Source organism: Rosa chinensis, chromosome 5 (assembly GCF_002994745.2).
Source record: "Rosa chinensis cultivar Old Blush chromosome 5, RchiOBHm-V2, whole genome shotgun sequence".
Classification (NCBI taxonomy): domain Eukaryota; kingdom Viridiplantae; phylum Streptophyta; class Magnoliopsida; order Rosales; family Rosaceae; genus Rosa; species Rosa chinensis.
In genome coordinates this window covers 69,164,872-69,192,187 of record NC_037092.1, presented here as the reverse complement: position 1 = coordinate 69,192,187, position 27,316 = coordinate 69,164,872, and the positions used below count along the sequence as shown (strand labels likewise).

Below are 27,316 nucleotides of genomic sequence, written 5' to 3'. Positions count from 1 at the left end.
GAAGAATAGTTGCACAGCTTCCTTGGTACACCAAAATGTGAAAAGTAAGTGATCCTTGACTACAAACTCCATCCGGCTCTTCAAGAATGATGAGTGGTCATCAACTGTAGACTTCAAACTCTTGATTATAGAGCACCTAAGCAGCTCTTTCGAGGGTAATGCTGGTAACTACAAAGGGTGACTTAGTTCTTATGAGTATCAATTTTTGAGAAATAATTTTGAGAAAATGTGTTGTTCCAACTTTATGTAAATTTAAATATATAAATAACTGTTATTTTTAAATATATCATTTGGTGAAAATAATCTTGAGAAATGTGATGTATGAAATAATTTTTTTTTAACAAATTTTAGACGAAAGTACCGAAATGTAGAATTTCTTTTTGAAAAGAAAAGTTCATTGAATTAATGATTGAAATCGCTCAAAGGGACATTCCCAATGGGGAGCATATAAAGGCTAAAGACGGCTTGGTCCTAGAGCTAACATAGAACAAACCAAAAGGTTCACTACACCAACTAATTGTCAATGTATAATAAAACACTGCTCTGAAACTTTTATAGAGAAACTAGCAAAAACTAAAGCTAAATCTTCAGACTCCTCAAAATAATTACCAACAATAGAAATATTGGTGACCTTGAGATTTGTATACCAAACCATCATAATTTGCAATCTGGGCATGCAAAGGAGTGCTATTTTTATTCCATGGGTGTGTTGTTTTTACTTTCATGTGGAAAACTCGTTTCTACATTTTACAAGAAGTTTCAGTATAATCATGTTATGAGTACCACAATTACATGTCTTGGCGAGCAATGTTCTTCATGTTGGGATGAGATTGTAAATTAATTTCTCAACTGTCTCAACTTTATCCATTCTACATCAATTATCCATAAATGTCCATTATTACCATCTATTTACATCAAATATATTTCAATTTTACAATAAATAAATAAATTTTTAAAAAATAAAATAAAATCAATGAACAGTAACTGATCGGTTAAGAAACAGAACTGGTAGAAACACATGTCCAATGGCAGTGAACAATGTCTTGACTTAGTGACCCAATGACCCTGACCTATTGACCTAACGGATGAACTTGCTTTTAGTGAATCAACTTTCATTCTAAAACTGACCCCATAATTTTATGTTAATCCAAAACTGACCTCATAATTTCATGATATAAGATTGATGTTCATAACTTTATATGCAAGGATATTTTTGTAATCAATTTCATTACGATTCCTATTCCAGTATTCCTACACTTTAGTAAACACATGAATGAGAATCAACTCTGTTTAAATTTCTGATTCTAAATAACAAGTAAACAGAGGAATATGAACGACACTCCTCATCTCTCCCATTCATTCTTTCTCCAATTTCTTTCCAATTCCATTCAAATTTAGTAAACGCCCCTTAAATATTGAAAGCGGAGTTAAGAATTGAGTTAGTACTAGACTACTAGGCTGGTCATGCGGTATAATTCCTTGTAATGTAACTAAAAAAATATTGTTAAAATATTAATTAACTATTGTGATTCAGTAAAAATTCTGATTACCATTCATTGAAAAAAATAACAATAAAAAATAAAATAAAAAGGAAAATTGCACAACGGTGATGCTAAAGAAACAATCCCATGAGTTCTCAATCGAAAAAAAAAAAAAAAAAAGCGCATGAGTTAATCAAATGTCTCGACACTCCAAATCCACTGGAGCGACGAGTGCGTCTTCAACCTGAGATGGGTCGATCCTAAATCCAGAAACTCTTTCATTTCAACCCCAAAAATGAAGCTCACTCGTCCGCATCGTCCCCTCCCAAACCCTCTCATTCACTCTAAACCCAGAAATCTCAGTACCTCTTCCAATTCCACCCCCAAAGATAATGACGAAAACGACGACCCCCACTTCATTTCCAACCTATCCGACGTCGTTCGAGGGAACCAGAGCTGGAGAATCGCCTTCAGCGACCCCTTCATTTCGAGCTCGTTAAAACCCCACCACGTCGAGAAGGTTCTGATCCAGAACGTAAGGAATCCCAGGTTAGCCTTGCGCTTCTTTAATTTTCTGGGCTTGCATAAATCCTTCAACCACTCAACGGCGTCGTTTTGCATTCTGATTCATGCCCTCGTTCAGTGTAGCCTCTTTTGGCCTGCCACCTCGCTTTTACAGACCCTCTTGCTTCGTGGGTTGAACCCAACTGAGGTTTTCCGGTCCCTTTTGAATTCATATAAGAAATTTAATTGCGCGACGAGTTTGGGTTTTGATTTGTTGGTGCAAAACTATGTGCAAAATAAGAGAGTGTTGGATGGTGTTGTGGTTGTGAGTCTGATGAGGGAGTGTAAAATGGTGCCTGAAGTTAGAACCTTGAATGCTCTTTTAAATGGGTTGGTGAGAATTAGGCATTTCAATATGGTTTTGCAGCTGTTTGATGAGTTGGTCAATGTTGGTCTTCGGCCGGATGCTTATATGTACACTGTGGTGGTTAGGAGTTTGTGTGAGTTGAAGGATTTGCACAAGGCTAATGAAGTGATTCGGTACGCGGAATCAAATGGGTGTGAGTTGAGTGTTGTTACGTATAATGTGTTGATTCATGGACTCTGCAGGAGCCAGAGAGTTTGGGAGGCGGTAGAAATCAAGAATTTATTGAGTCGAAAGGGATTGAAAGCAGATATGGTTACTTATTGTACATTGGTGCTTGGGTTGTGTAAAGTGCAAGAATTTGAGGTTGGTGTGGAGCTAATGAAGGAAATGATTCGGCTGGGGTTTGTTCCAAGTGCAGCGGCTCTTTCGGGTCTTATGGAGGGATTGAGGAGGAAGGGGAAGATTGGAGATGCTTTTGATTTAGTGAACAGAATGGGAGAAGTTGGGGTGGTGCCTAATTTGTTTGCTTATAATGCATTGATCAATTCTTTGTGTAAAGACGGGAAGCTGGATGAGGCAGAATTACTCTTTGACAACATGGGGACGAAGGGTTTGTTTCCCAATGATGTTACATATTCTATTTTGATTGATTCATTCTGTCGAAGCGGAATATTGGACACTGCACATTGTTATTTTAATAAAATGATCAATGCTAGGATTAGATTAACTGTATATCCCTACAATTCTTTGATAAGTGGGGAGTGCAAGTTTGGAAAGTTGAGTGTGGCGGAATCTCTCTTCAGTGAGATGATGAGTAGAAGTGTGGAACCAACTGTCGTTACTTATACGTCACTGATAAGTGGATACTGTAAAGGAGGAGAAATGCAGAAGGCATTCATACTGTATCATGAAATGATGGGAAGAGGCATTGCACCAAATACTTATACCTTCTCTGCAATTATTTCAGGTCTTTGTCGTGCAAGCATGATGGCTGAAGCAAGTAAATTCTTTGATGAAATGGTGGAAAGGGGCATTATGCCAAACGAGGTGACGTACAATCTTTTGATTGATGGGTACTGTAGGGAAGGTAACATTACTAGAGCTTTTGAATTGCTTGATGAAATGCTCAAAAGGGGGCTTCTACCGGACACATATACATATAGACCCTTAATAAGTGGTCTTTGTTCCACAAGTGGAGTGTCTGAAGCCAAAAAGTTTGTAGATGACCTACATAAGAAGAATTATAAGTTAAATGAGATGTGCTACAGTGCACTGCTGTATGGTTATTGCAAGGAAGGAAGATTATATGATGCATTAGGTGCCTGTCGTGACATGAGTGAAAGAGGAGTAGACATGGATCTAGTGTGTTATGCCATACTTATCTGTGGAGCTCTGAAACAACAGGATACCCGAAGATTATTTGGTCTCGTAAATGAGATGCATAGTCATGGATTGAGGCCTGATAATGTAATCTATACAAGTATGATTGATGCATACGGGAAAACAGGAAAACTTGATAAGGCATTTGGACTTTGGGATATAATGGTCGATGAAGGATGCTCTCCTAATGTTGTAACATACACAGCCTTGATCTATGGATTATGTAAGGCAGGCTGTATTGATAAAGCCGAGCTTCTTTGCAAGGATATGCTCGTGGGTGATACCCTTCCCAATCATGTCACATATGGTTGTTTCCTAGATCAATTCAGCAAAGAAGGTAGCATGGAGAAAGCTGTGCAACTACACAACACCATGCTTGCTGGGTTCTCAGCCAATACTGTAACATACAATATACTTATTAGGGGTTTCTGCAAAATGGGTAAGTTTCATGAAGCTTCAGAACTCTTGCTTGAGATGACAAATAATGGTGTTTACCCCGATTGCATCACCTATTCAACATTTATCTTTGAGTATTGTAGGATGGGCAATTTGCCAGAAGCTGTTAGGTTGTGGGATGTTATGCTAGATAGGGGTCTGAAGCCTGATATTCTAGCATACAACTTTTTGATACATGGTTGCTGTGTCACTGGAGAACTAACCAAGGCTTTTGAGTTGCGTGATGACATGGTGAGAAGAGGGCTGAAGCCAAATCAAGTTACATATAACACACTAAGTCGTGGAACTTGCCTTACTAGGTAAGTACTGTCCACCACTGCTAGTCATTCTTGAAGCATCATTAATTTGTCAAACAGGTAACCAGACATTGGTTTATTGCGTTAGTTGATAGCTTCTCTGATACTTACCAGAGCCGAATGGTTCGATTTCACAATTTTGTAATTTAGGTATACATCGGACCTTGTTGAGGTATCCGGTATTCTTTGTAATTATTTCAACCCTGTATGGTAGGTTAGGATGTGTAGGAGTCTTAAGAGACAGTGTAATGTATCAACAAAGGAGATGATCAACAGAGCTCAGACATGCCTGGAATTGACATCATGAAAATAAGCCCCTAGCGAGTCTCTCTCAGGCTTTTGTTGCAACTTGTAAGCATTCTTTTTTTAGGTCACTTCAAATAGGTGGTACATACTTGGAATGAAAGTTAATCCATCTGATTTGGCTGCTGTCAGTCTTTGCAAGTCTTCCGTATATGTGACCTTTGATCTCACAGATCGCGTCTATTGCAAAGTTTAGGATAAATGGGTTGCAAGTAAAGAAAATGGTGAACATATGGACAGAATAGTGTAAATCAGGGTTGGTTGAAGCAACATTTTCTAACGAGCAATATTATTTAGAGCCCGTCTGTTGTGAGAGGAAGATTAAATGGCAAATAAGCCTGTCACTAGAATCGTATTGGATGAGTAAGAAAGTAGGTTTCCAATCCAATCAATTCCACATCTGAGTTTTCACAGCATAACAGCTCATTCGATTTTTGCTTAATTAAGGATAGCAAACCACACCTTTCTGAAGTTGCAAACACAAACCCAGATTTCTACCTTAAGAAGATGATACAACTCGGTCTCCAAATATAAAAATTTGGGACACTAGGACTTAAATCATCGCCCAAGTCCGTCCATCATCCTATATAAATTGAGACAACTGAATTCGTTCTACATGAAGATAAACATTTAATAGCAAACCAAATATCATAATTCAGTTAGGTTCACAGCCCCACAAACTATTAACATTGGCATAAATTGAAAAAAGAAACTTAAGGAAAATCGCCATTGCAAACACAACTTCTTAGCTGGCACGACTTCTGATAACATCAAGATCCATCTCAGTTGGGTCAGTGGCCTGCAGCTCTATTTGGATACCATCCAATTCTCTCTTGAACCTGTCCTTGGAGCTTGCATAAATCATCTTGTTTCTCACCTTTGATGTATCAGGGGACCTATGTATATGATTAAGGACATAAGCAAAAATTGAAAAGAGATATGGACACTGAGAAAGTTGGAGGGTTTTAACTTGTAATATTACCATGCAATGAAGAAAATCCTGCTTTTCTGACAGTTTTCAGCAGTCACAAAATCAAAATCATAGACAGCATATCTGCATTCATCAGCTGGAAGGCTTGCAGTGAAATCTTCATAGCTTTGAGCTGGCTCACCTAATTTCTCCACGATCACCTGCTTCTGCTTCTCCTCAATCTTGAATACTATGAAGCGGTAAGTTCTTTTGGCCTTCAAGTCCAAGAACTTTAGTTTGCAATCATCATCCACAGCAAATCCCGACGCCGCATTGGCCTGATCATAGGATGAAACAGAAATAGATGTTAGGCGTATATCAATATCATGCAACTAGGGCACCCAACTTGTTTGCTAAATCAATACATTGTCATTTTCCAACACCAACACCTGCCCAATGCAACCAAAAAAAATCTTGCACAATAAAACAACATCCAACTGCTCTTATTTGTTATATTCAAAAGCAACCTCAAGATTTTCAGGCTCTCCTTTTCTTATGTTCTTCCTGATTCCAACTTCTCTTGCTACTATGGGTTCCCAACAGTTTATAGGCACAATTGCCTCCCTTTATCTGTAGGGTTACTTATGTAGGGTCCCCTTGTTTTTAATTTTGATAAATAGGGGTTGCAGCAATAAGAAACCAAAAGCTAATGCAAGAGAGAGCAAGGCCCAACACAGAAAAAGAGGCTACTTGAGGCAGGCTATCTTAGAACACAGACTCGAAGTTTTAGGCAGAAAAGAAGAGAAAGCGCGGTTCTTTGCCGATATGATCAGATTTCAGTGTTATAGAATCAAAATGACAACATCAGTTTCAAATGACAGACTCAACCTATCAACTCAAACACTATGAAAATCGAGCCAACATGCAAAACATCTCCATAAAAACCAAAATTAGTGTACAAATTCGAATGATGATACATACATCCTATAAATAAAAAATTAATCTTTTATTTTTTATTTCAACAAATATCAACTAGAAATTAAATGATCCGAAAATCAATACAAACCCAAACTCAGATCTACCCATAACAGATCAGGGATCATAAACCAGAGATCACAGACAAAACACTTCAAACAGCAAATAATAACAGAGACCAAAAAAAAAAAAAAAAACAAGGTAAAAGCAAATGCTTAGGGAGAGGAGATACTGACCATGGTTGTTGCAGAAGATTGAGGCCAAGATGAGAATGGGTGTATTGGTTTTAGTGTGAGGGAAAATGGAGGAGTGTGATCGATCAGAGAGAGAGAGAGACGGTGGCTCAAACTTGACACACCTCCACTCCTCTAAATATCATCATCGTGGAGGTCATGTCGTGCGTGACAACTCGGAGGGGCAAAAGTGAGCCTGTCCACTAAGAGAACGACACGTGGTAATGATTCTGAAAGGACGGTTATGCCCCCTCAATTTTAATGTCGCGAAATCGCGTTTCGCTTTCGCCACTCTGCTTCTCGGTCCGGTTTGCGGATGATTGACCCGCCCGACAGCCCGCACTAAATCGAATCAGAAAATGGTGGATTTTTTTTTGGCAAAATAGCCAAATTACCTCCTAACTTTTCTCATGATTGTCGATTTACCCTCTGACATTTCAATTTTGATTATTTACATCCTCATTTTTCTACATGTTGCCAATCTGCACCCTACGGTCAAATTTTAGACTTTCCATCTAATTTCTCCGTTAACTTAGTTAGCACGTGAGGGGTCTTTTCATCTTTGCAATTGTCACAAAAAAAAAAGGTGTTGTTATTTGTACAGATCAAAAATCTTGAGTTTTTCTATTGGAACCTCCAAATTTACTCACTTGACCTCTATGCTTTTTACACCTCCTATCAAATTTTCAAATACTTAATTTGCTCATTAAACCTCACTAAAGTTCCTCAAATAACCTCACTCATATAATTAATTTACAAACAAACTAAGATCTTTATAATAAAAAACTTAGTCATTTCAATGATTTAATTACTCTATAAATCTTAATTACATCTCCATTCCTTAATTTGACAACATAAATCTCTTATCCAATAAAAAAAAGTAAAACACAAGGTATTGAGTTTTAAAAATTAATAAAAATAAAATAACTTGAACTATTATGTGATTTTTTTATTTACTTTTTCTTTTTTAGCTGTTAAAAAAAATAAAGATTAATAATTTTTTCTCAATGTTTCTCTATTTTTTGTACCTCATGATTAATTATTTAAATAATTTTTATTTTTTTTATTTGCTAGCTCTTTTTTTTCCTTCTTCTTTTTACAAATATAATGGATAGATTTAGATTTAGGGCATAATACAATTTATTTTGTTCTCCGTGACCAATATGTGTTCAATATGCATATCATACATTTTTATCTTAATCATAGTTTTATTTCTTAATAAATATATATATGAATGCTTTAATGAGTATGTAGTGAAATTAGAAAATGAAAATAGATAGGGAAAATAATAAAGAATGCAATCTAATATTATTGAATTGGAAAGTCTAGAGAAAATAAATATAACCATTTTTTTGATATAATTATTGTCCCTAATAGTCATTTTATAATAGGTTATATATGTCATTTAATAATTCATAATAAAGTGAGGTCAAGTGAGCAGATTTGGAGGTCCCAATAGAAACTCTCAAAATCTTAGTACACCCCGGCCAACTATAAATTTTTTGCCTCTAATGTTCCAATATTACCCTCATGTATTAATAAATCAAGAAAAAAATACAAAATTACTTTGTTAAAAAATAAAAAAAATACTGCTATTCGTCTGTGACAACTGTTTTTTTTCCCCCTCATCCTCTCCTCTTCTTCTCTGTCTATCTCTCAATTATCTTCTTCTCAGCATGACCTCTTCCTCTATGTTCCTTTTATCGAGATCCATATAACACAATCCCAACTTAGATAAATCAAGATGACCTTCACATGCTTGCTGTAATTTTAATTTTCATATTTCATACATATAAATATTTTAGTTTGTTTGATGGCTCCTCAATCTTATACACAATACAAACCCCTCAAACTTGAAACATGGAAGATCAAATTCTCATATGAATGTTTGAAATATTAATCCAGTTTGGCCTTCAAAGAAAAAGTAAATCAGAAACATAAATGATCAAAGATGGTTTCTCCTTCAATGATATTATCATCCAATCATTTGATGTGACTAGCAAATATTAATTAAGTGATCAGTTGCAAGCTAACAACCAACCTTGAAATAAAGGGAGTGAAGAAGAAGAAGAGATGGACAAGGAAGAAGCGACAAAGGGTAATATTTTTTTTCCTTCTTTTAACGAAGAACAGTTTTGTTTTTTTCTTGTTTTTTTTTTTTTTTTGAATAAAGGTGCAAAAGATTTTATTGAACATTAAGTAGTATGATTAGCATCATACTGGAGTACATCAAGTAGAAACGTAGGAGGCTGATAAAGCCAAGCCTCATGTTGATCTGCCTCAAAAGCAACAGCTGCAAGCCTGTGTGCAACAGTGTTGCAAGTACAAGGTGCATGCTTAATCTGCCCACCTGGAATACCCTTCATAAGGACAATGATATCATCTAAAAGAGTACTATTCTCATCCAGATCATGGTCCTCACTAAGAATGGTTTGGACTGCCTCTAAACAGTTACTCTCTACGGTGACATTATGCAGCTTCAAATTCTTAGCTAAGTCAAGATCGTCTCTGATGGCTAGTAGCTCTGTTTGTTTCGTCGATCCCGCATATCTCACAGAATGAGCAAAAGTGGCCATGAACTGCCCTTGAGCATTTCGAAGAACCCCTCCTGTACCACCTCGGGTCATACTAGGTAAAAACGCACCATCCACGTTCAGTTTGCATCTCGGTTCCACCTCAGGTTTCCAACTCTGTTTAGATCCTTTTGGTGCAAAGCCAGCATTGGAATTTGCAGCCCTAGCTTGATGAAATTCTTCCAACCAGGTCAGAGAGGAAAGCATGATGCTCGGTGCTGCTTGGGAAACATTATCCCATAACAAACTATTTCTGTTTTTCCATAAAAGCATCAGTTTTAAGGTGTAGTGCACGATCGAGTAGCCATTCCTTAAAATTACTTGAGGGCAACAAAGAATCTTGAAGATGAAAAGGAGACGCAGAGAGTAACTCCATAGCAATGGGACATTGACAAAAAAGATGGGCAGTAGTTTCGAACCTGTGTGTACAAAAAAGACAACCTGTATCACCAGTGTAGCCCCTCTTAATCAAATGCGCTCTACTGGGTAAGAGGTCCTGAGCAGCTCTCCAGAGACAGATTTGGACCTTGCCTGGTACACGAGCTTTCCAAATCACTTTCCAAAGTGCGCCAAAAGGGTCACCCTCTGAAGTGCTAGTAAGTACACTACCAAGAACAAAATTCTTGGCAACCCAGTAGGCCGTTTTAACTGTGAATCTGCCACGCTTCTCTGGGTTGACGTCTACTCAATGGGATGGAAAGGATTTGCTCAGCAATTTCTGGGCTGAAGAGAGATTGCACAACACTCGGTATCCATTCTCTACTTTGAGAATTAATCAAATTTGCCACGACTTCAAACTCACTGTGAGCAGGTCTATGAATTGAGGATTGTGAGCAGTTGGGTATCCACTGATCATTCCAAATATTCACCATAGCACCATCTTCTATTCTCCATTTCACACTAGCCTTTAACACAGGGCGTCCATTCAAAATACTGCGCCAAGAGAAGGATGGGGACTCCCCTACATCAGCTTCCCAAAAGGTGCAATGCGGAAAGTAACGAGCCTTGAACAACTTTGCAATGAGCGAGTTAGGATTTGAGACAAGTCTCCAACCTTGTTTTGCGAGCTTTTATTTATTTCTTTAACGATGTGTTGGTTTGTTTGTTTTTTTTTTTTTTTTTTTTTTGTGATAGTTGAAAAGACAAAGAATCCCCTCACGTGCTAACCAAGTTAACTGAAAATTGGATGGAAAGTCCAAAAAATAATGATACGGTGTAAATTGGCAACAATTAGAAAAGTGAGGGTGTAGATAATCAAAATTGAAATGTCATGAGGTAAATCGGCAGCCATGGGAAAAGTCAGGGGGAAATTTGGTTATTTTGCCTTTTTTATATTGTATTTTGATTACAGAAAAATGGACTTTTGGTTGAATAAATTTATTTGCATTTTCCTGTTTGATTTAATTTTATTCGAGCTACTTGAAGTTTCACTTTTGTACTGGAAGATCGTGGTGAAAAGTTAAAATAGAGAGGAGAACTGTTCGGTTATTAACATGCACCTTTTCGAGCAAATGAAAGGTTTTCTTTGCAAATTTCATATAGCGGTGCACAAGTATGCTCAAATGTAAAGTAGCAGTTGCTGCACATTACTCCAGTATTAGGCAAAGTATATCCCTACTGGATACTCCTTGAACAAGGCTTTGAGGAGGTCATTGTATATCTTGAAAATCAACCAACTTTTTGCGCATCGGATAAATCCGCTGCAGCAACTATACTAAAATTAAGGACATGAACATTTCTCGCTGCAGCAACTATACTAAAATTAACGACATGAATATTTGCACGTATATGGCGCTTGTAGAAATGTTGGTTAGGCAATATGTCAAATCGTAACCAAATGAGGTTATGTCATAAATGCAATTTTTGTTCAACTATACATATGAAAAGAAAATTGTACAAATTAAATTATTAATTTAATTTGGCCCTTTTTTTTATGAAAGAAAATTGGCTCTAATTTTTTTAAGTTAAAGGACATTTTACAATTATTGTAATAGATGATGTGTCTACTTGATGATAGGGGTGTGATATTTCCCTAATCAAACAAGGTTTTTGACCAGGCCTTATCTTATCTCCACATTCATAATTGACCGAGCTTATAATTAAATCATTCATTATGATCATAAAAAAAAATTAAAAAAAAAATTAAAAAAATGTCATGCTCACATTACAAATGTCTGTAAAAAAAAAATTTCATTCGCAATGTGGTCATTTCAACAAAACTAATAGTGGGTTACAAAAGGATGTCACAAACTCCCAATAATTGCAGCACGGGTGAGATCTAAGCTAAACAAATCAAATTTTGTCATAGTGACATAAGTGTTTCATTGATAATTTATAAATGGAAGGTAACGAGTGAATCATAAGTTTTTGTCCATTTAATACCTGGTCAACTCTCTCAGTCTCTATAGCCCACAAAGTGCTGTTGCAGTATCACAATTTGGTAAACAAGGAAACAAGGAGAGAAATGCGACAATGCTGGTAAAGAACGATAATGCAAGCTGGTATCCAAAAAGATATCTCCCTTCGAATTTGAAACTAAATGGCTTAAGTTCCATCTACAATTAAGAATTTACATGCTCTACCAAATTTGTCTCCTTGCCTTCAAACACAATTACGAGAATCGTGATTCAAGTAGCACGCCTTTGCTAAAGATAAAGAGTCCGTGAGCTTAAGAAGCTTCTTCATCTACATCTTGCCACCAATGAACAGGCCCTAAACCATCAAAATCAATTGACCCCTGCAAAGGAATCATACTTATAGGCGATCCGTTTAAAAATAAATGAATAAATAAATATCATGTAATATTGTCCAAAAGGTTGACAAGCTCTACTTTCAGAAAGATAAATGAACTCACAGCACAAACTACCATTTTAAAATTTTGACAACCCGGTTCAATTGGCAAATTAAAGATGGATACAAACTTCACATAATGTAATCTACATGAGAGGTTTCCACTTCAACATTTATGTTAGGCCCGATAATGAAAGAATCTAGAACTGTGACAATATTTGAATCATTTAGCCTAGGCAATCAATAATTATCAAATCGGATGGACATTTCATGACCCCATCTAACCTTGACATATGTAACATAAAATACAAAAATTCCAGTACCCATATATACCCATACAAAGCAGGTGCTGCGAGACAGTGATGTTAACTGGTAACACCAGAAGAGACTGAAAAGGTAAAATTTGACTCTAGCCAATCAGATATCAACATCACCATATCGTAGACCTTTTCCATTAATATCTGAGGAGCACTAAGAGTTGCAAAATAATTTACTTAGCATTAGTCTTCTATCCAAAAGTGTTTGATTTAAACAGAACTTCCTAAGCTGCTGTGTTTGGAAGAAGCTTAATTTCCTGGATTTCTAAGTGAAAGACTATAAAATCACATTTTTCAAATTTTATAAATTGCAAATTCCGTTCTTTGGATCACAGACTCCTTCAACCAAGCAAGAAAATTTAACTTAAAAAAAAATACATATATATATATATATATATATATATCCAATATAGATAAGCAGAGGATGAATCATAGGCTAGGGAACTAAACAATGTGATTAATCACTAGACCAGTAAACAAATGATGAATCATATGAACAACCAACTATCATACGTTATATTTGAAACAAATTAAACTACACCAGGAAAACTTCCTATCAGGCAATTTCTGTCAATGAACTTGTATGATTAATTAGCACTCAAGCATTACAGTGGAACTATCAAAGTTCATTAAAACAGAGGAAGTGCATGGCAAGCACAACAAAGAAATTTCAGAGGCAGAACAAAGAATTTACTGCACCACAGGTCATTACCCAAAACCAGTTATTTCATAAGCCAAATCACAACCAGAAATTCATATGTAGTAACAGCCAACATACCCTAATTCTCTTTATGTAGAAAAGAAAAACACTGAGCTAATAGATAAACCAAAGTCTATAAGCTAAAGCCTATAGCGGTAATAAAAGTAAATGAACAAACCGAAGTGCCTCTATTGTTCACCCCCGGACCTTTAAAAACAGTAAAATCTAACATACAGAAAAAACTAAAACTAATAAAATCTAACATTTTTAGCAAAATAACAGAGGTGAGAGAGAAAAAACAAGACTATGATTTCATTCTTTAATCAGATGAAAAGAAAAAGATTATAACCATATCTGAAATGGATCAAGTTCTATTTCCATTGACATATGAACTGGGTATTCTTGCAGAAATGGGTGGGTCTATAGTAAAATAAATTAGAGCATCTACCAATGGCAGCCCACCTCAGGAAAACATTCAAAAGGACATTACGGCCTAAATGGCGAACCCGTTACTCCACATGAACATAACAATTGTTTTTCAAAGAAAACAAATATTTCAGGAAGCAGCATATTTACAAAGTTCACTCAGAATGGTAGAGAGCGAGGAATTAGGAAATGTACAGCTAGATTTGCAGCGACAAGTCATATGATAAGGTTCAAAGCATGAACTTACTTTAACCTCCATAGGGGCAAATGGTTTTGAGTTTTCTGGCTGCTCAATTGGAATTTTAGGATAGTTTACACTTTCAACCTGGAATCGTATCTGTCAGTTTGAAACTATATGTTAGTATACACTTGCACTCGACAAAATTGAGCATGCATATGAATAGATCAAATCATAAAAATATGAACCTGGTCCTTCAAATCAATTGAAAATTCATCATCAGAAGGCTTCCAATACCATAAGACGACATTCCTGCAGTCCTAATAGAATATTAAAAATAAAAGGAGAAAAATAAACATAAAAATAATACAAAGAATGAACCAAAAGATATGAATATATGCTGCATGTAAAGCTCTATATGTATATCAATCAGACCAACATAGAAGGACCGGCACCTACCTTTTTGAGTCATCCTTCTTGTGGCATGGTGTAGGAAAACGATGAGTAGGTATATAAATATCATCAAAAAATCCCAGTGACACTGCCATTTGCAAATTCAAAATCAAACTATTGAAAACAATTAGAAATTAGTCATATTGGCATCTCTTCAGTACATGTAATTCTCACTATATATGGCTCAGTGTAGCATTTGCAGATTCAAGATAAGAATATGGACAATTAGAAATGATTTATTATCAGCAGTGGATCAATGGATATGCAGCACTGAATTGCATCTTTAGTATGAATTGCTTGGACCAAAGAGACACAGCAGAATAAATTCGAGCAGTCAGTCAAAACTAGTTTGGTAGAAGACTTACAACGTAAACCATCAGCAGTAGACCCTATGACTTTTGCAGTAATTATCTCTCCCACAAATGGACGAAACATAATCAGTGTGAACACCACCTGCCAATATAATAGAACATATTATCAACTTGTTCCATAAATTAGGATTCTCGGAATACAGTAGACAAAGTATATCCATTTTTTGTTTTTTTTTTTGTTTTCAGAAGACACTAAGTAATCAATTGGCTGTCCCCAATACATTTAGAGCAATTAAAATGAATTAGGGACGTCTGAATTTAAAGAACAATATAACAAAAACATGAAGATTGAAAACCCATTAAAGCAAACAGCTGTTTCAGATTACAGGGATAGATGTCAGAATCAACCAAAATGGCATGTGATATGAACAAAAATTGCAAATAGCACTTTCTTATGGACAAAAAAGAAAAGGTAAGTAGAGTATATACCGTTAGAGTTGGATGACCATCATTTGGTAAGATGAAGTGATCTTTAATGGATTGGATATCATAGACAGAAATGCAAAGTCCCAAATTCGAGATAACCTACGACAAGTGATCAAAGAAAAAACTGTGAATGCGAAATAAAGGGCTTAACTCAAACTCCAATTTGAAAATATATAGCACTGCGAACCTTATCTAAGAATAGCTTCTCAAGCTCTCCCTTAACTGCATCTTGTAGACGAAGGCTAAGCAGAGAAGGAGGCAGACGCAATGAGTGCTCAATTCGGCTACGGTAGAACATTGGCTTTTCTTCAAGATTTATATCCCAAAAACACGTGATTGAAAATTGTTAGTTTCATTTTATGGAAAAAGTGGCATACAGAATATTTAGCTTTTAATAGTTTAGCTTAAAGTCAAAGGATGTGTACAACAAGTCCCTAGAAAAACAAAGCAATACGGCATTGATGTAAACAATCTCATAGAATGTATACACAAAACAGAAAACTAAGCAGCAGGACATTTGTATGCAAATGTTTCATCTTAATCTCGTACTTCTGTAAGCAACCTCATGGTGTTATACAAGTAACTTTTTTTCCTTAATAATTAGACAGCATTAAGAACAAAAGCTAATAACATTAAGCATTGAACCATAAAGGGGGGAAACGTAGATAGAAAGGCCTATTGCACATAGTACAACAAACCATTATTCAACTTCAGGAACTAAGCAAGTTTCCTTTGTTCAATAATTACAATCTAAGTCAACCATATCCATATCTGAATCTCCTTATGAGATACCATCTCAAATCCTCGACAAACGTCTAAAAGTTTGACAATCTTTCTAGTTCCCAATCCAACTAGATTACTTAACTTAACAACTAGAACACAAACCTAAGTTCAGTGGCTGATCTAGGAACATCAACATTGCAAGGGAACTTTCTTGATTGTGGAGAACAAAGTAGTTTATTGGCGAGGTTTGTGGTGGAGTAGTAACCTAGATAAGAAGGGAATGCATTGCCTTACTGGGATTGAATGCTAAAATTGGTTGGCGCCTGGTCACTAATCCACAAGGGCTGCTAATACCGAACCAATTAAACTATACAGATGCAAGATTAAATCAATTTAACACTAAGAATACCCTACAAAATCCCTAAATCTAACTACACATCGAAGCCCTTGTAAAGTGCTAAAACCCTAAAACGTTTTCCCCAGTCACTATCCGCTTAGAGTTCATTGAACAATGATCATTGAAGAAGATACTTACAATTGCGCGAGATTATAGAGGCCAAGACGAAGAAGATGAAGATGAAGATGAAGAACGACGGCAAGCTTGTGCGGAGACGACGGCAAGTAGCGTGAAAAAAGTGAAATTGGAAGGAGGAGCCGTAAAAAACACTACTCACTGGGCCGAGTACGAGATTCGTTTATTTGGGCCCAGCCACGTGAGCAGCACGTGTCGGTTTATTTGGGCCCAGTGGTTGCTCGTCGATCCCTCCTAAATCCCAGCAGCAACTTTCCAGCGGCAGCAGTATTCCCAGCCGCTGTAGTATTGATCAACCCTGCTGAAGCCGCCTAAAACACCAAATCTTTAAATTGGAACCAAAAGATGACTTCGAGTATACCATCATGTATAGCTTGGAGAGAAGAGGAATTTCCATACCTCACTTGCAGCCAGCCAACGGCGATCGAAGCTGCAGGAAAAAGCATCAAAGCCGCCGATAAACCAAGAGTTTTCGAGCTCTATTCGTCATCTCCCGTCGTTGATTGACCAAACCAACGTCATGTTCATCTTCCTGCCGCCAAAGCGATTAACACGCTGCTGGTCCGACACCGAGACACAGCCAGACGGTGGAGATACCGCCGGGTCAGCGTCGGGGCTTCCCAGTTCGTGAAATGGGTCTACGGATAGACCGATCTAAATATATATGTAGAAAAATCAACGGTTAAGATCGAGCGGTGATGATTTGAATGATCCAGATCCAGCCACCAATTTTGTTTTTGTTAAAAATAAATTTCAGTAATTCAAAACTTCGTAAATTCCATTTCAAAAAAATATATAGGAAAAACTCACAAACAGTACCTGAACTATAGGCCACTAATAACTTTCGTACCTAAACTTCAAAAACGATCATTTTGGTACCTGGACTTTTCACCCCGACCTAAGATTCATACCTGGGATCCACTTTGCCGTTAACGGTGTTAACTTTGTAAGGGTAAATCTGTCTTTTCACTTGCAGGAAGAGAAAAAAAATTAAAAATTAAAAATATATATATGAACAGTGCCCATGGTAAGAGAGATGAATAGTGAAGTGACAGATTTACCCTTGTAAATTTAACACCGTTAACGGCAAAGTGGATCCCAGGTATGAATCTTGGGTCGGGGTGAAAAGTCCAGGTACCAAAATGATAGTTTTTGAAGTTAAGGTACGAAAGTTATTAGTGGCCCATAGTTTGGGTACTGTTTGTATTTTTTTCCCAAAAAATATACTTCATAAATTCAAAATTGTTGCAGAAATTCCAATAATAAAAAAATTGTTGCAGAAATTTACATAAAGAACAAAACTAACAACACCAGAGAGAGAAGTTGCGAGTTTGTTTTGTAATTTTCTTTCTTCTATTAAAAAAAAGAGAGAGAGAAGTTGCTATAAAGAGTAAAAATTGACACAATAATTTTGGAAAGTCACCACTACATTTAACCTTTATTTCATGGCCAGCACTAACATTTCTTTACCTTTATTGGCACTTGACAATTTGACATGCATATTGCTCACTCACAGCAAATACTATAATTTGTCATATCCAGCAATCACCTTTTATTTTTCTGGTAAAGATGGAGTAGTGGAAATTACAACACTTATTGTTTAGAAAATGTACTGATCATGAACAGGATCGAGGAAACAAAATATATCAAAATCAACTGTTGGATGTCATCATGACAAAAAGAAATAATTATTATCAAAATTTCATCTATTTTCATCATCATTTAGGTCTCAATCTACTAGGTCAATCCGAAATCCTAAATAACAAATAAAACTAATGGGTAAAGTTATGGTATGTTAACATTTCTCATACATCAACTATTTTTACCCCTTTAAGGCCTCATGTTATCACTTTGAGGACTAACATTGCTATTTTCAGGACTCATATGGTAAACTAAGAAAATTTACTACTTTAAGGACTCATGTTACCACTTTGAGGTCTAATATTACTATTTTGAGGACTCTGTGGTAACTAAGAAAATTTACCACTTTAAGGACTCATGTTAATACTTTGAAGACTAATATTACTATTTTGATTACTCATTTTACCACTTTTAAGGCAATTGTATATATGTCATACGTTAACACATTGTAGAATTTTCCAAAACTAATATGCACATAACCGGTCATTCACAACTTCTTTCTTCGATCTGTCAGTTCTCATACTCTCGTGGGTATGAGCTATATTGATAAATGTAAAAATTTTAGGAAGTTCATCTTCTCATGATTCAACTCCCCTTGAGGAAGTATAAACGTATAAAAGGTTGACTGCTTTGTTTGATATCGAAATGATGACGGATCAGGTTTATTTTTTTATACAGTACATATTAATACGCTATAAATAGATGAGTAATGTCAAATTTACCGATTTCGAAGTTAGATTTTTTGAATTGCACAAAATCTTTATATGCCTACTAATATGGTCTAATTTGTTTTTTAGTTATATGAAAAAGTGTTCTTTTCATAACCAACAAGGTAGAGGAAATAGAATTTATCAAAATTGACCGTTGGATATTATCATGACAGGAAGAAATGGTTATGGTCAAAATTTTAGCAATTTTTGTTATCATTTGAGCCTCGATCTGCTAGATCAACCATAAACCCAAAATACCACATAAAAATAATATGCTCATTCACAACTTACTTTTTTTTATCTGTCAGCTCTCACACTCTTGTGGGTATGAGCTATATCAACTATTGTGAAAATGTCAGAAAATCTATCTCATCGTGATTCAACTCCCCTTGAGGAAGTATAAGCGAATAAATGGTTGACCGCTTTGTTTAATGTCGAAATGACGACGGATCGGGTTAATGCTTTTGCATAGTACCTATGAATACACTACAAATAGATGGGTAATGTTAAATTTATCTATTTTCAATTACAAATTTTTAGATCACACAAAATCCTTATATGTCTACTAATGTGGTCTAACTTGTTTATTAGTTGTATAAGAAAATTTGCCTTCCATAAGCAATAAGGTTGGGGGAAATAGACTTTATCAAAATCGACTGTAGGATGTTATCATGATAAGAAGAAATGGTTATGGTCAAAGTTTCAGCTATTTTCGTCATCGTTTGGGTCTCGATCTAGTAGGTCAACCCTAAACCTTAAATACCACATAAAACTAATATGCTCATAAATGCTCACTCTTAACTTATTTTTTCAATCTATCAGCTCTCATGCTCTCCTAGGTATGAGCTATATCAACTAATGTAAAAATTTCAAGAATTTTATCTCCTCAGGGGTCAGCTCCCCTTAAGGAAGTAGAAGCTTTTAAAGGATTGACCGGTTTATTTCATGTTGAAATGACGGCGGATTAGGTTAATTTTTGGGTTAAATACTGCTTACTCCCTGTACTTATAGGGTTTCATCGTTTCAGTCGCTGACCTTCGAATTTCACCTAAAAAGTCCCTGAACTCCCAATTTTCTCCCAATTGGTCCCTGCCGTCAAGCATCCGTCAAAAACTTTGTTATCTTTCCCTAAAAAGTCTATTATACCCTCAGTTCCTCTTTTTTAAATTTTTTTTCTTTTTACCTCTTCTTCTTCCGGCTCTCTCGCATCCTTCTATTCATCTTCTCATCAAGATGGATCCAATCCACAGACCTTCAAGAGGTGAAATGGAAAAATAAATAAATAAAAGAGAGAGAGAGAGAGAGAGAGAGAGAGAGAGAAAATAAATTTAAAAAATAATAATTGAGGGCATAATAGACATTTTTGACAACTTTAACAGAAAATTTTGATGGCAGGGACCAATTGGGAGGAAATTGAGAGTTTAGGGACTTTTTAGGTGAAATTCGAAAGTCAGGCACTGAAACGATGAAACTCTATAAGTATAGGGAATAAACAGTATTTAATCCTTAATCTTTTTACACAATATCTATTAATACACTACAAATAAATGAGTAATGTCAAATTTATCGATTTCCAATTTCAATTTTTTGGATTCCACAAAATTCTTATATGTTTATTAATGTGGCATAACTAGTTTACTAGTTGTAATGAAAAGTATACCTTCCATGAGTAACAATGTGTAGGAAATAGACTTTATTAAAATCGACCGTAGGTTGTTATCATGATAAGAATAAATGGATATGGTCAAAATTTCAGCTATTTTCTTCTTCGTTTGGGTCTCGATTTAGTAAGTCAACCTTAAACCTTAAATACCACATAAAACTAATATGCTCATAACTGCTCACTTGTAACTTATTTTTGCGATACATATGTCAGCTCTCACGCTCTGGTGGGTAGGAGCTATATAGACTAATATAAAAATTTTGGGAATTTTACCCCCTCAAGGGTTGACTTCCCTTAGGGAAGTAGAAGCTTTTAAAGGATTGATCGGTTTATTTCATGTCGAAATAACGGTGGATCGGGTTAATTTTTGTACACAATACCTATCAATATGCTATAAATAGATGAGTAATGTCAAATTTATCGAATTCCAGTTTCAATTTTTTGGATTGCAAAAAATCTTTATATGTCCACTAATGTGATTTAACTTGTTTATTAGTTGAATACAAAAATATTCCTTCCATAAAGAACAAGGTGGAGGAAATAAAATTTATTAAAATCGACCATTGGATGTTATCATGATAAGAAGAAATGATGATGGTCAAAATTTCAACTACTTTCGTCATCATTTGGTTCTTGATCTCCTAAGTCAACTATAAACCCTAAACACCACTTAAAACTAATATGCACATAACCGCTCATTCACAATTTTTTTTCTTATTTGTCAGCTCTTACACTCTCGTGCGTATTAAATATATCAACTAATGTAAAAATTTCGTAAAGTTTATCTCCTTGTGATTCAGCTCCCCTTAGGGAAGTACAAGCATATGATTAGTTGACCAAATGGATCAAAGTCGAAATAATAACAAAGTTGGCTGAATTTTTTTACAACATGCATAAAATATTCCAATCCTCTCATTCTACTGTCGGTTTCCCCAGTTTTGTATGTCTTGATGGATTGCCCTTTGAGGAATTTGATATATAAATATAGTTATAAAAGTAACTATATTTGACCAAGTTGATCGAAGTCAAAACAAATACAAAATTGACTAAATTTTTTACAACCACAATGAAATATTCCGTGAGCCTGTGGTTTTTTACGAAGGAGTTAAGCTTATGGTATTTTATTAAGGAGAGTCTATGGTCTCGGTGATTATTTAGAGAGAGCAAAAATATTTTCTAGAATCTTTCTTTATGTAGAATATTCAATTGATGGATTCGATAGTAAAGTACGGGACGAGACGAGTATGTGAGAAGTTTCAGAAAATTTTTTAGGCACTTAAGTTATTTATTATGACTTTTCAAAGTTTTCAGAATGATGTTGTACCCAAAAAAGAAGAAGAAGTTTTCAGAATAATGAAAAATTACTAATTAACGTGGTGCAATGTTAGCCGTTGATAAACCACCGCTTGATCTCTACCTTCTATCAAAATTAATTCTAGGCTTTAAATACCAATTGAGATCAAAGAGGCCAGAAGCATCGGGCCTCCCTAACCCGTTTTCTAGACCCACGAAGGGACGACAGTGAGCCGACTGTATCCCCGCCGCTAGCCCACGTCACGACGAGGTACAAGCCCCATTCGACTTGCCTCTCCATCGCCGGAGTTCCTGTGATCTTAATTGGTTTGTGCATTGGTCGAGTTTGAAGGGAGAATCAAAGGCCAAAATCTTTGGCAGCTTTGGTGGTTCTTCGATTTAGTTTTTCGGTGACTCGATTACCGTTGGCGATGCTGCTGTGCTCTGGTAACGGCCACGCTTTCTTGTATTTCTTTATTGTTCGCAGATACAGCAACCGAATTAAATTGAAACAAGTTGAAAAGGCTCATCAGTTACCCCTCTCTACAACTCTTCTCATTCTCAGATCCAAAAACACTCTTCTCATTCAAACTTTCTCCCTCAAAATCAAAACCAAAAATTATTTCCTTGTAATTGGTTCTGCTCTCTTTGGCTCAATCAAATCCAATTTGTAGACCGAGTCTGTGTCCCCATCTTCATGAAGAGAATGTCCAACAAAAATCCATTTGTTATATCAATTTGTACCATTTTGTAAGAGTTTCAACAGAAATTCAAGACAACTGAAAATAATAAAAGTAATTCAATGATTTCAATATGTTGATCTTATTTAATGGAAAGCATATTTCTGTTTTGGTGGTGAAGAGATGAGAGAGAAACTAATGACCAAACAACTTTGAATTTGATTTTTGAGTTATAAAATCATACTTCTCTGTTGATGGTGAAGAGATGAGCCAGGAAGATGCTTCAGAATTTGATGGAGAAGAGTTGCAGAGTGAGAGGAAGGAAACAAGCAGGTTTTAAGTAAAAAAGAAAAAGAAGATGTAAATCCTGACCGCGAGATTGAAATAGACGGCCAGGATTGAAACGTTAGGCAAGAGGAGGAAGGAAAAGGCTCCTAGTCCTTTTAAAATTCTTGGCCGGTTACCCAGTTTACCGAAATATACGGTCACGATTACACTACAAACACTGACCGTTGGATTGGCTGCTTATGTGGCCGTAGGGATGGCAAAAATCCCCAGCTGGGCGGAGCTCCATTGGATACCAGCCCCTAATGGGGGAAGAATTCGGGGACAAATGGGGAATGGGGATGGGGATCCCCAATCCCCGCTATCTAAGATTGGGGATGGGGCGGGGATGGTATTGTGATCCTCATCCCCAAATCCGCCCCAATAATATATACATATATTAACTTATATATATATTTTAATTTTTTTTTTATAATATAAATCACAAATATATACATTTACTACTTTTCTTTAATGGTTACCCTTTTACTTTAATGGTGTTTTGACTTTTGCACTCACTGAATTATGATTTATGAATTTAATCATATTTTAAATTTATTTGTTATAGATTTTGATTTTATAAAAGGCAATATGAGAAAATTATTTTATTTATTAAATTCTTATTGGGGATTTGGGGCGGGTTTGGAGGTTTAGTCCCCAATAGGGATGGGGACGGGGAATCCCTAATATATTTTTATTGAGGATTGGGGCGGGGATGGGGGTAGAAAATGACCTTGGGGATGGGGATGGTATTGTGATCCCCATCCCCAACCCGCCCCATTGCCATCCCTATTGTGGCCGAGCATTCCATGCTTGGAGCATGGAAGAATTTTCGGCCGAGTACTCATGACAAACATATCCATGTTTTTTTTTGGTTGAAATTACTGATCCATGTTTTCAAATTTAATTTCCTCTAATGTGTTTATCTTTATCTATAATAATATTATTAAGATAAAAGGTTTTATTGGTCGAAATAGAAAAGATGTATTAAAATAATTTTGAAATATTAATTTTTTTTACTACTCATCAAATAGATAGAGATAATATAGTCATATTATAAAATAAAAAGAAAATATAAAAATATAAAAACAATAGAGAAAGTGGGAACAGATAAGTGTGTGGAAAAAACTACCCAGTTTCATGAAAAAGTGCCCACTCCCTATTTATAAAACAGTTTGTTATGTGTGGAACCCGTCAAGTTATATCAAAAGTATTGGAAAGTGAAAAGACATAAATTTTTATACTATATACTAACATTTCTCATTAGCTGCACCGACTTTGCACGTGTTATCCGCACTAACTTCTCCCACATCATTTACCATGCCTATAGAGAATATCTGGTTTTCTCAATTTATTATGTTGTACTAGTACATTTTTGATAGTTTTTGTATATTTAATTTCCTCTAATATTTTATTGTTAGGTTGAAAGATGTGGTGCCTATATATGTATGATTGTATGGTAATTTAATTGAACTCACAAAAAGAAGAGCTAATTGATAAAACTTTATGATAATGTTGATGAAATTAAAGGTGAGCCCTCAATCTTCCTTATTATTGTCTCTTAAATAAACAATGGGAGCTTCTATTCATACCTCCAAATTTGGCATTTGGACCTCCCTACTTAATAGACCTCCAACTTACTTTTACAAATAACTAATTTGCTATCTACACATCTCTAATTTTCCTATAATGCTCATCGTCCAATAAAATCAATAAAATACCTTCTTCTTTTTTTTAGATTCTATTCATACTTTCAAAAATTAGTAGTCGGATCTCCTTCAATTTTTAAAGATTTGGAATTGCAGCAATTTTTTTTTTTTTTTTTGAAAGCTCATCCTCCATATACGAGTAACAGAGGTGCTAGCACTTTTTCAAGGAATTGTGTACTCTTGGTTAGCGTAGGCAACAATACCATGTTTACTCATCATCTCATACAAACATGTTTTTCAAGTATTATTTTCATTGCATTTAGGTGTCATTATCCCTAAACTGATTCTCTCCTACTTGTTTCCATAGCAACTTGAAATGAACATGCATGGTCTTTTTGTTTTAGATATGTATGGTAATCAACCATGAGTCTAGTGCATTCTCCATAGATTTATATCAGAGGGTCGAATTTTTCATTATATTTATAGAATAGTTCCACATAAAATTGCTCTGCACTGATGATGTGTGGGAAGATCTTGTGGACAACTATCCATTGCTGCATTTGTCATATAAATGTGCTGGAGTACTGCTTTTTGTCGCCGCTCATTCACATGTTTGATTGCATTCAGAATGAGTAGGGCTTCATCAACTGAGGTGTCTTTGTATTTCCCATTTTCTCTCCTTTTTTTATTTTATTTTTTTATAGCGCAATGATAGATCTTGTAAATTGTCAGCTATGTGAGCAAGGAAGTCTATCACTTTACAAAGACAAAGTCAAATTCAGAAAAATTTTGACTTCAACGTTAAATAACATTTGGCGATATATATTTTAAGGTTTACATTGGAGGAGAAAATTTTTCCCAAGTTGAAGACTATTACTGTTCGTAGAGATAAGAAGAGATTTTTTTTTTTTTCCTTATTTGTGTCTTTATTGGTAATTTGACATGAGTTGACAAAGTCAACTATTACTTGGGAAAAGTGAGAGGTCCAAATACCAATTTTGGAGGTATGAATAGAACCTCCCATAAACAATACATGAAAGTAATATGATCCAAACTAAAGCATTCGATGCAAGTGAAAATATGACAATGAATAAGTAATGTTGGGATTTTAGACATGTGAAATGCGCGAACTCAATATGTACTTGAAAAAATAAAGGATGATTTCATTTTACTTAATTTTATTATTTTTAAAAACTCTCAGTCACATGTATTAAATTTAAAAAATGAATCTATAATAATTTAAAAGTGTGCATATACCCAAACTAGAATAAAATAGCCTTAGATATAAACTAGGGGTGCTACCTCAAAGAGCAGTGCCTTTAGGGTTTTGAGCGAAGCACGGCAGCGGAAAACTTTCCGATTGCCATATGTCTTTCTGGCACCGGCGAGGTGTCGTGGCATATAGTGGGAACGCTGGGCGCTGCAGCTCAGTGCTATGTGGTGGTGAAAGGGATGGAAATTTTCTCTGTCTTAGTTTGATTGCTGGTTATAGAGCACGAATAAAATTGAGGAGTGCGTGATCGGAGTCAAGTCCAGCTTGTAGATCGAGGATTGCATATATATAAATATAATTTTTTTTTCATACCTTGCTTACTGCTTTTGCTCGGGTTACTCTAGTGGTGGATGATCTCTGATAGCTGGTGCAGAACTAAGTTGGTTTTTTGCCAGGGAATTGATGGCATGATGCCGTGTTAGAAGGGTCGACCACCTGAGGTGACAGTGGTGGCATGGCAGAAGATGGCTTATGCTTCTGCTAGGGTTGCTTGTGTGTGGGTTTAGGCCTTCGGGCCTAGACTCGTATATGGGTTATCTAGGCTTAATCCATAGGCTCTCAAAAAGGGTTTCTTGCCACTCTCACTTATTGCTTAGTGGATTGGGATGGTTGGCCTGACAATTGGACATTCCTGGGCTTCTAGGTTGGTATATGGTCTTCAAATGCCTATTTATTAGGATCAAGGCTTCTATTGGAGTTGGTAACTATCCTCAATGACAAACACACCTTAAGCGGATTATGGATGAGGAGTAACTCCTATTTGTTTGCTAGGATGTGGCATTTTATTGGTACCACAATTGCGTGATTGTAATGGCTTGGCCTAAGAATTGGACATTCTTTGGCTTTTAAGTCGATATATGGTCTCCAAATGCCTATCTATTCAGATGAAGGTTGTACATGCACGGCATTGCGAAGCATAATTAGGTAGGACTTGAGGCCACCTCTATACGTCCGAACCTCGCCATAGGTGTAACCACCAGGAACACTAGCAGGTAGGTTATCGCCTGAACTTAGGCTCAAGCCGAGATGACGCAGCGTCAAGACGGCTTCACAGAGACCTCAGAAGGCACATACTGATCTTATTAGTCCCACATCATAAACCAAATGGAGTGCACTCTCCCTTCTACCTATAAAAGATTCACTCTTCTCTCTCCTCATTGATTACACATTAATTACTTACCTAAGTCATTCTGTCAATATAAATACATTAACTGACTTAGGCATTGGAGAAATGAAGACCACTAATGGCGGTCTCTTTCTTGATGCCAGTGTATTTTACTTGACATGTGAAGCTAATGATTACCTCCACTAAATCATCCAAGACTCTGGACCCACATTCGCATTAACAAGATCAGGCTACCCCTGTGTCTTGAGCATTAACATTGATGCCGTCTGTGGGAATTTTTGAGTTAAAGGTCATTCACTCATCATTACCATGACAAATGCCAACGAGAAGGCGCAACCGATCACTCAAAGCAGACCACCAACCCTTAACATGTTAATCCCTCAGCACTCATAGTGCGCACACTAGCGTTTGATACCCCATATAACACTGACGGCTGATGCCAAGTCATCACTCCAAACAACCCCCTACTCCTTCCTGTGGTAGAGGACAACCTAGGAGGTAGCCACCAAACACCAGGCTAAGATCTTGTCGCCAAGCTTGAGCTAGTGCTGACGGACCTACAT

The 27,316-nt window shown here is 36.1% G+C and overlaps 3 protein-coding genes across 4 annotated transcripts; 1 reads left to right on the top strand and 2 right to left on the bottom strand.

Moving 5' to 3' along the window:
* The first annotated feature begins 1,640 nt into the window (after nt 1-1,640).
* Nucleotides 1,641-4,899, top strand: LOC112165608 (putative pentatricopeptide repeat-containing protein At5g59900). 2 transcript variants are annotated; one of them, XM_040506377.1, is made up of 2 exons: nt 1,641-4,487; nt 4,699-4,899. In XM_040506377.1, the coding sequence occupies exons 1-2, from the start codon at nt 1,777-1,779 to the stop codon at nt 4,751-4,753; spliced, it is 2,766 nt and encodes a 921-aa protein (XP_040362311.1). In that variant the 5' UTR covers nt 1,641-1,776; the 3' UTR covers nt 4,754-4,899. The 2 variants fall into 2 exon arrangements, with proteins under 2 accessions (XP_040362311.1, XP_024157953.1); XM_024302185.2 differs by lacking the exon at nt 4,699-4,899 and having other exon boundaries at nt 1,641-4,171; nt 4,272-4,469.
* A 317-nt stretch (nt 4,900-5,216) lies between these two features.
* Nucleotides 5,217-7,065, bottom strand: LOC112165609 (actin-depolymerizing factor 2). The gene is made up of 3 exons (XM_024302186.2): nt 6,909-7,065; nt 5,770-6,035; nt 5,217-5,683 (listed from the first exon to the last, which is right to left on the bottom strand). Exons 1-3 carry the CDS (start codon nt 6,909-6,911, stop codon nt 5,533-5,535), a joined length of 420 nt encoding a protein of 139 aa, XP_024157954.1. The 5' UTR covers nt 6,912-7,065; the 3' UTR covers nt 5,217-5,532.
* Nucleotides 7,066-11,762: 4,697 nt separating this feature from the next.
* LOC112201452 (DNA-directed RNA polymerase III subunit RPC8) lies at nt 11,763-17,031 on the bottom strand. The gene is made up of 9 exons (XM_024342328.2): nt 16,794-17,031; nt 16,398-16,705; nt 15,327-15,445; nt 15,143-15,238; nt 14,708-14,795; nt 14,349-14,430; nt 14,138-14,201; nt 13,959-14,048; nt 11,763-12,215 (listed from the first exon to the last, which is right to left on the bottom strand). The coding sequence occupies exons 3-9, from the start codon at nt 15,435-15,437 to the stop codon at nt 12,147-12,149; spliced, it is 600 nt and encodes a 199-aa protein (XP_024198096.1). The 5' UTR covers nt 15,438-15,445; nt 16,398-16,705; nt 16,794-17,031; the 3' UTR covers nt 11,763-12,146.
* Between the last annotated feature and the right edge of the window lie 10,285 nt (nt 17,032-27,316).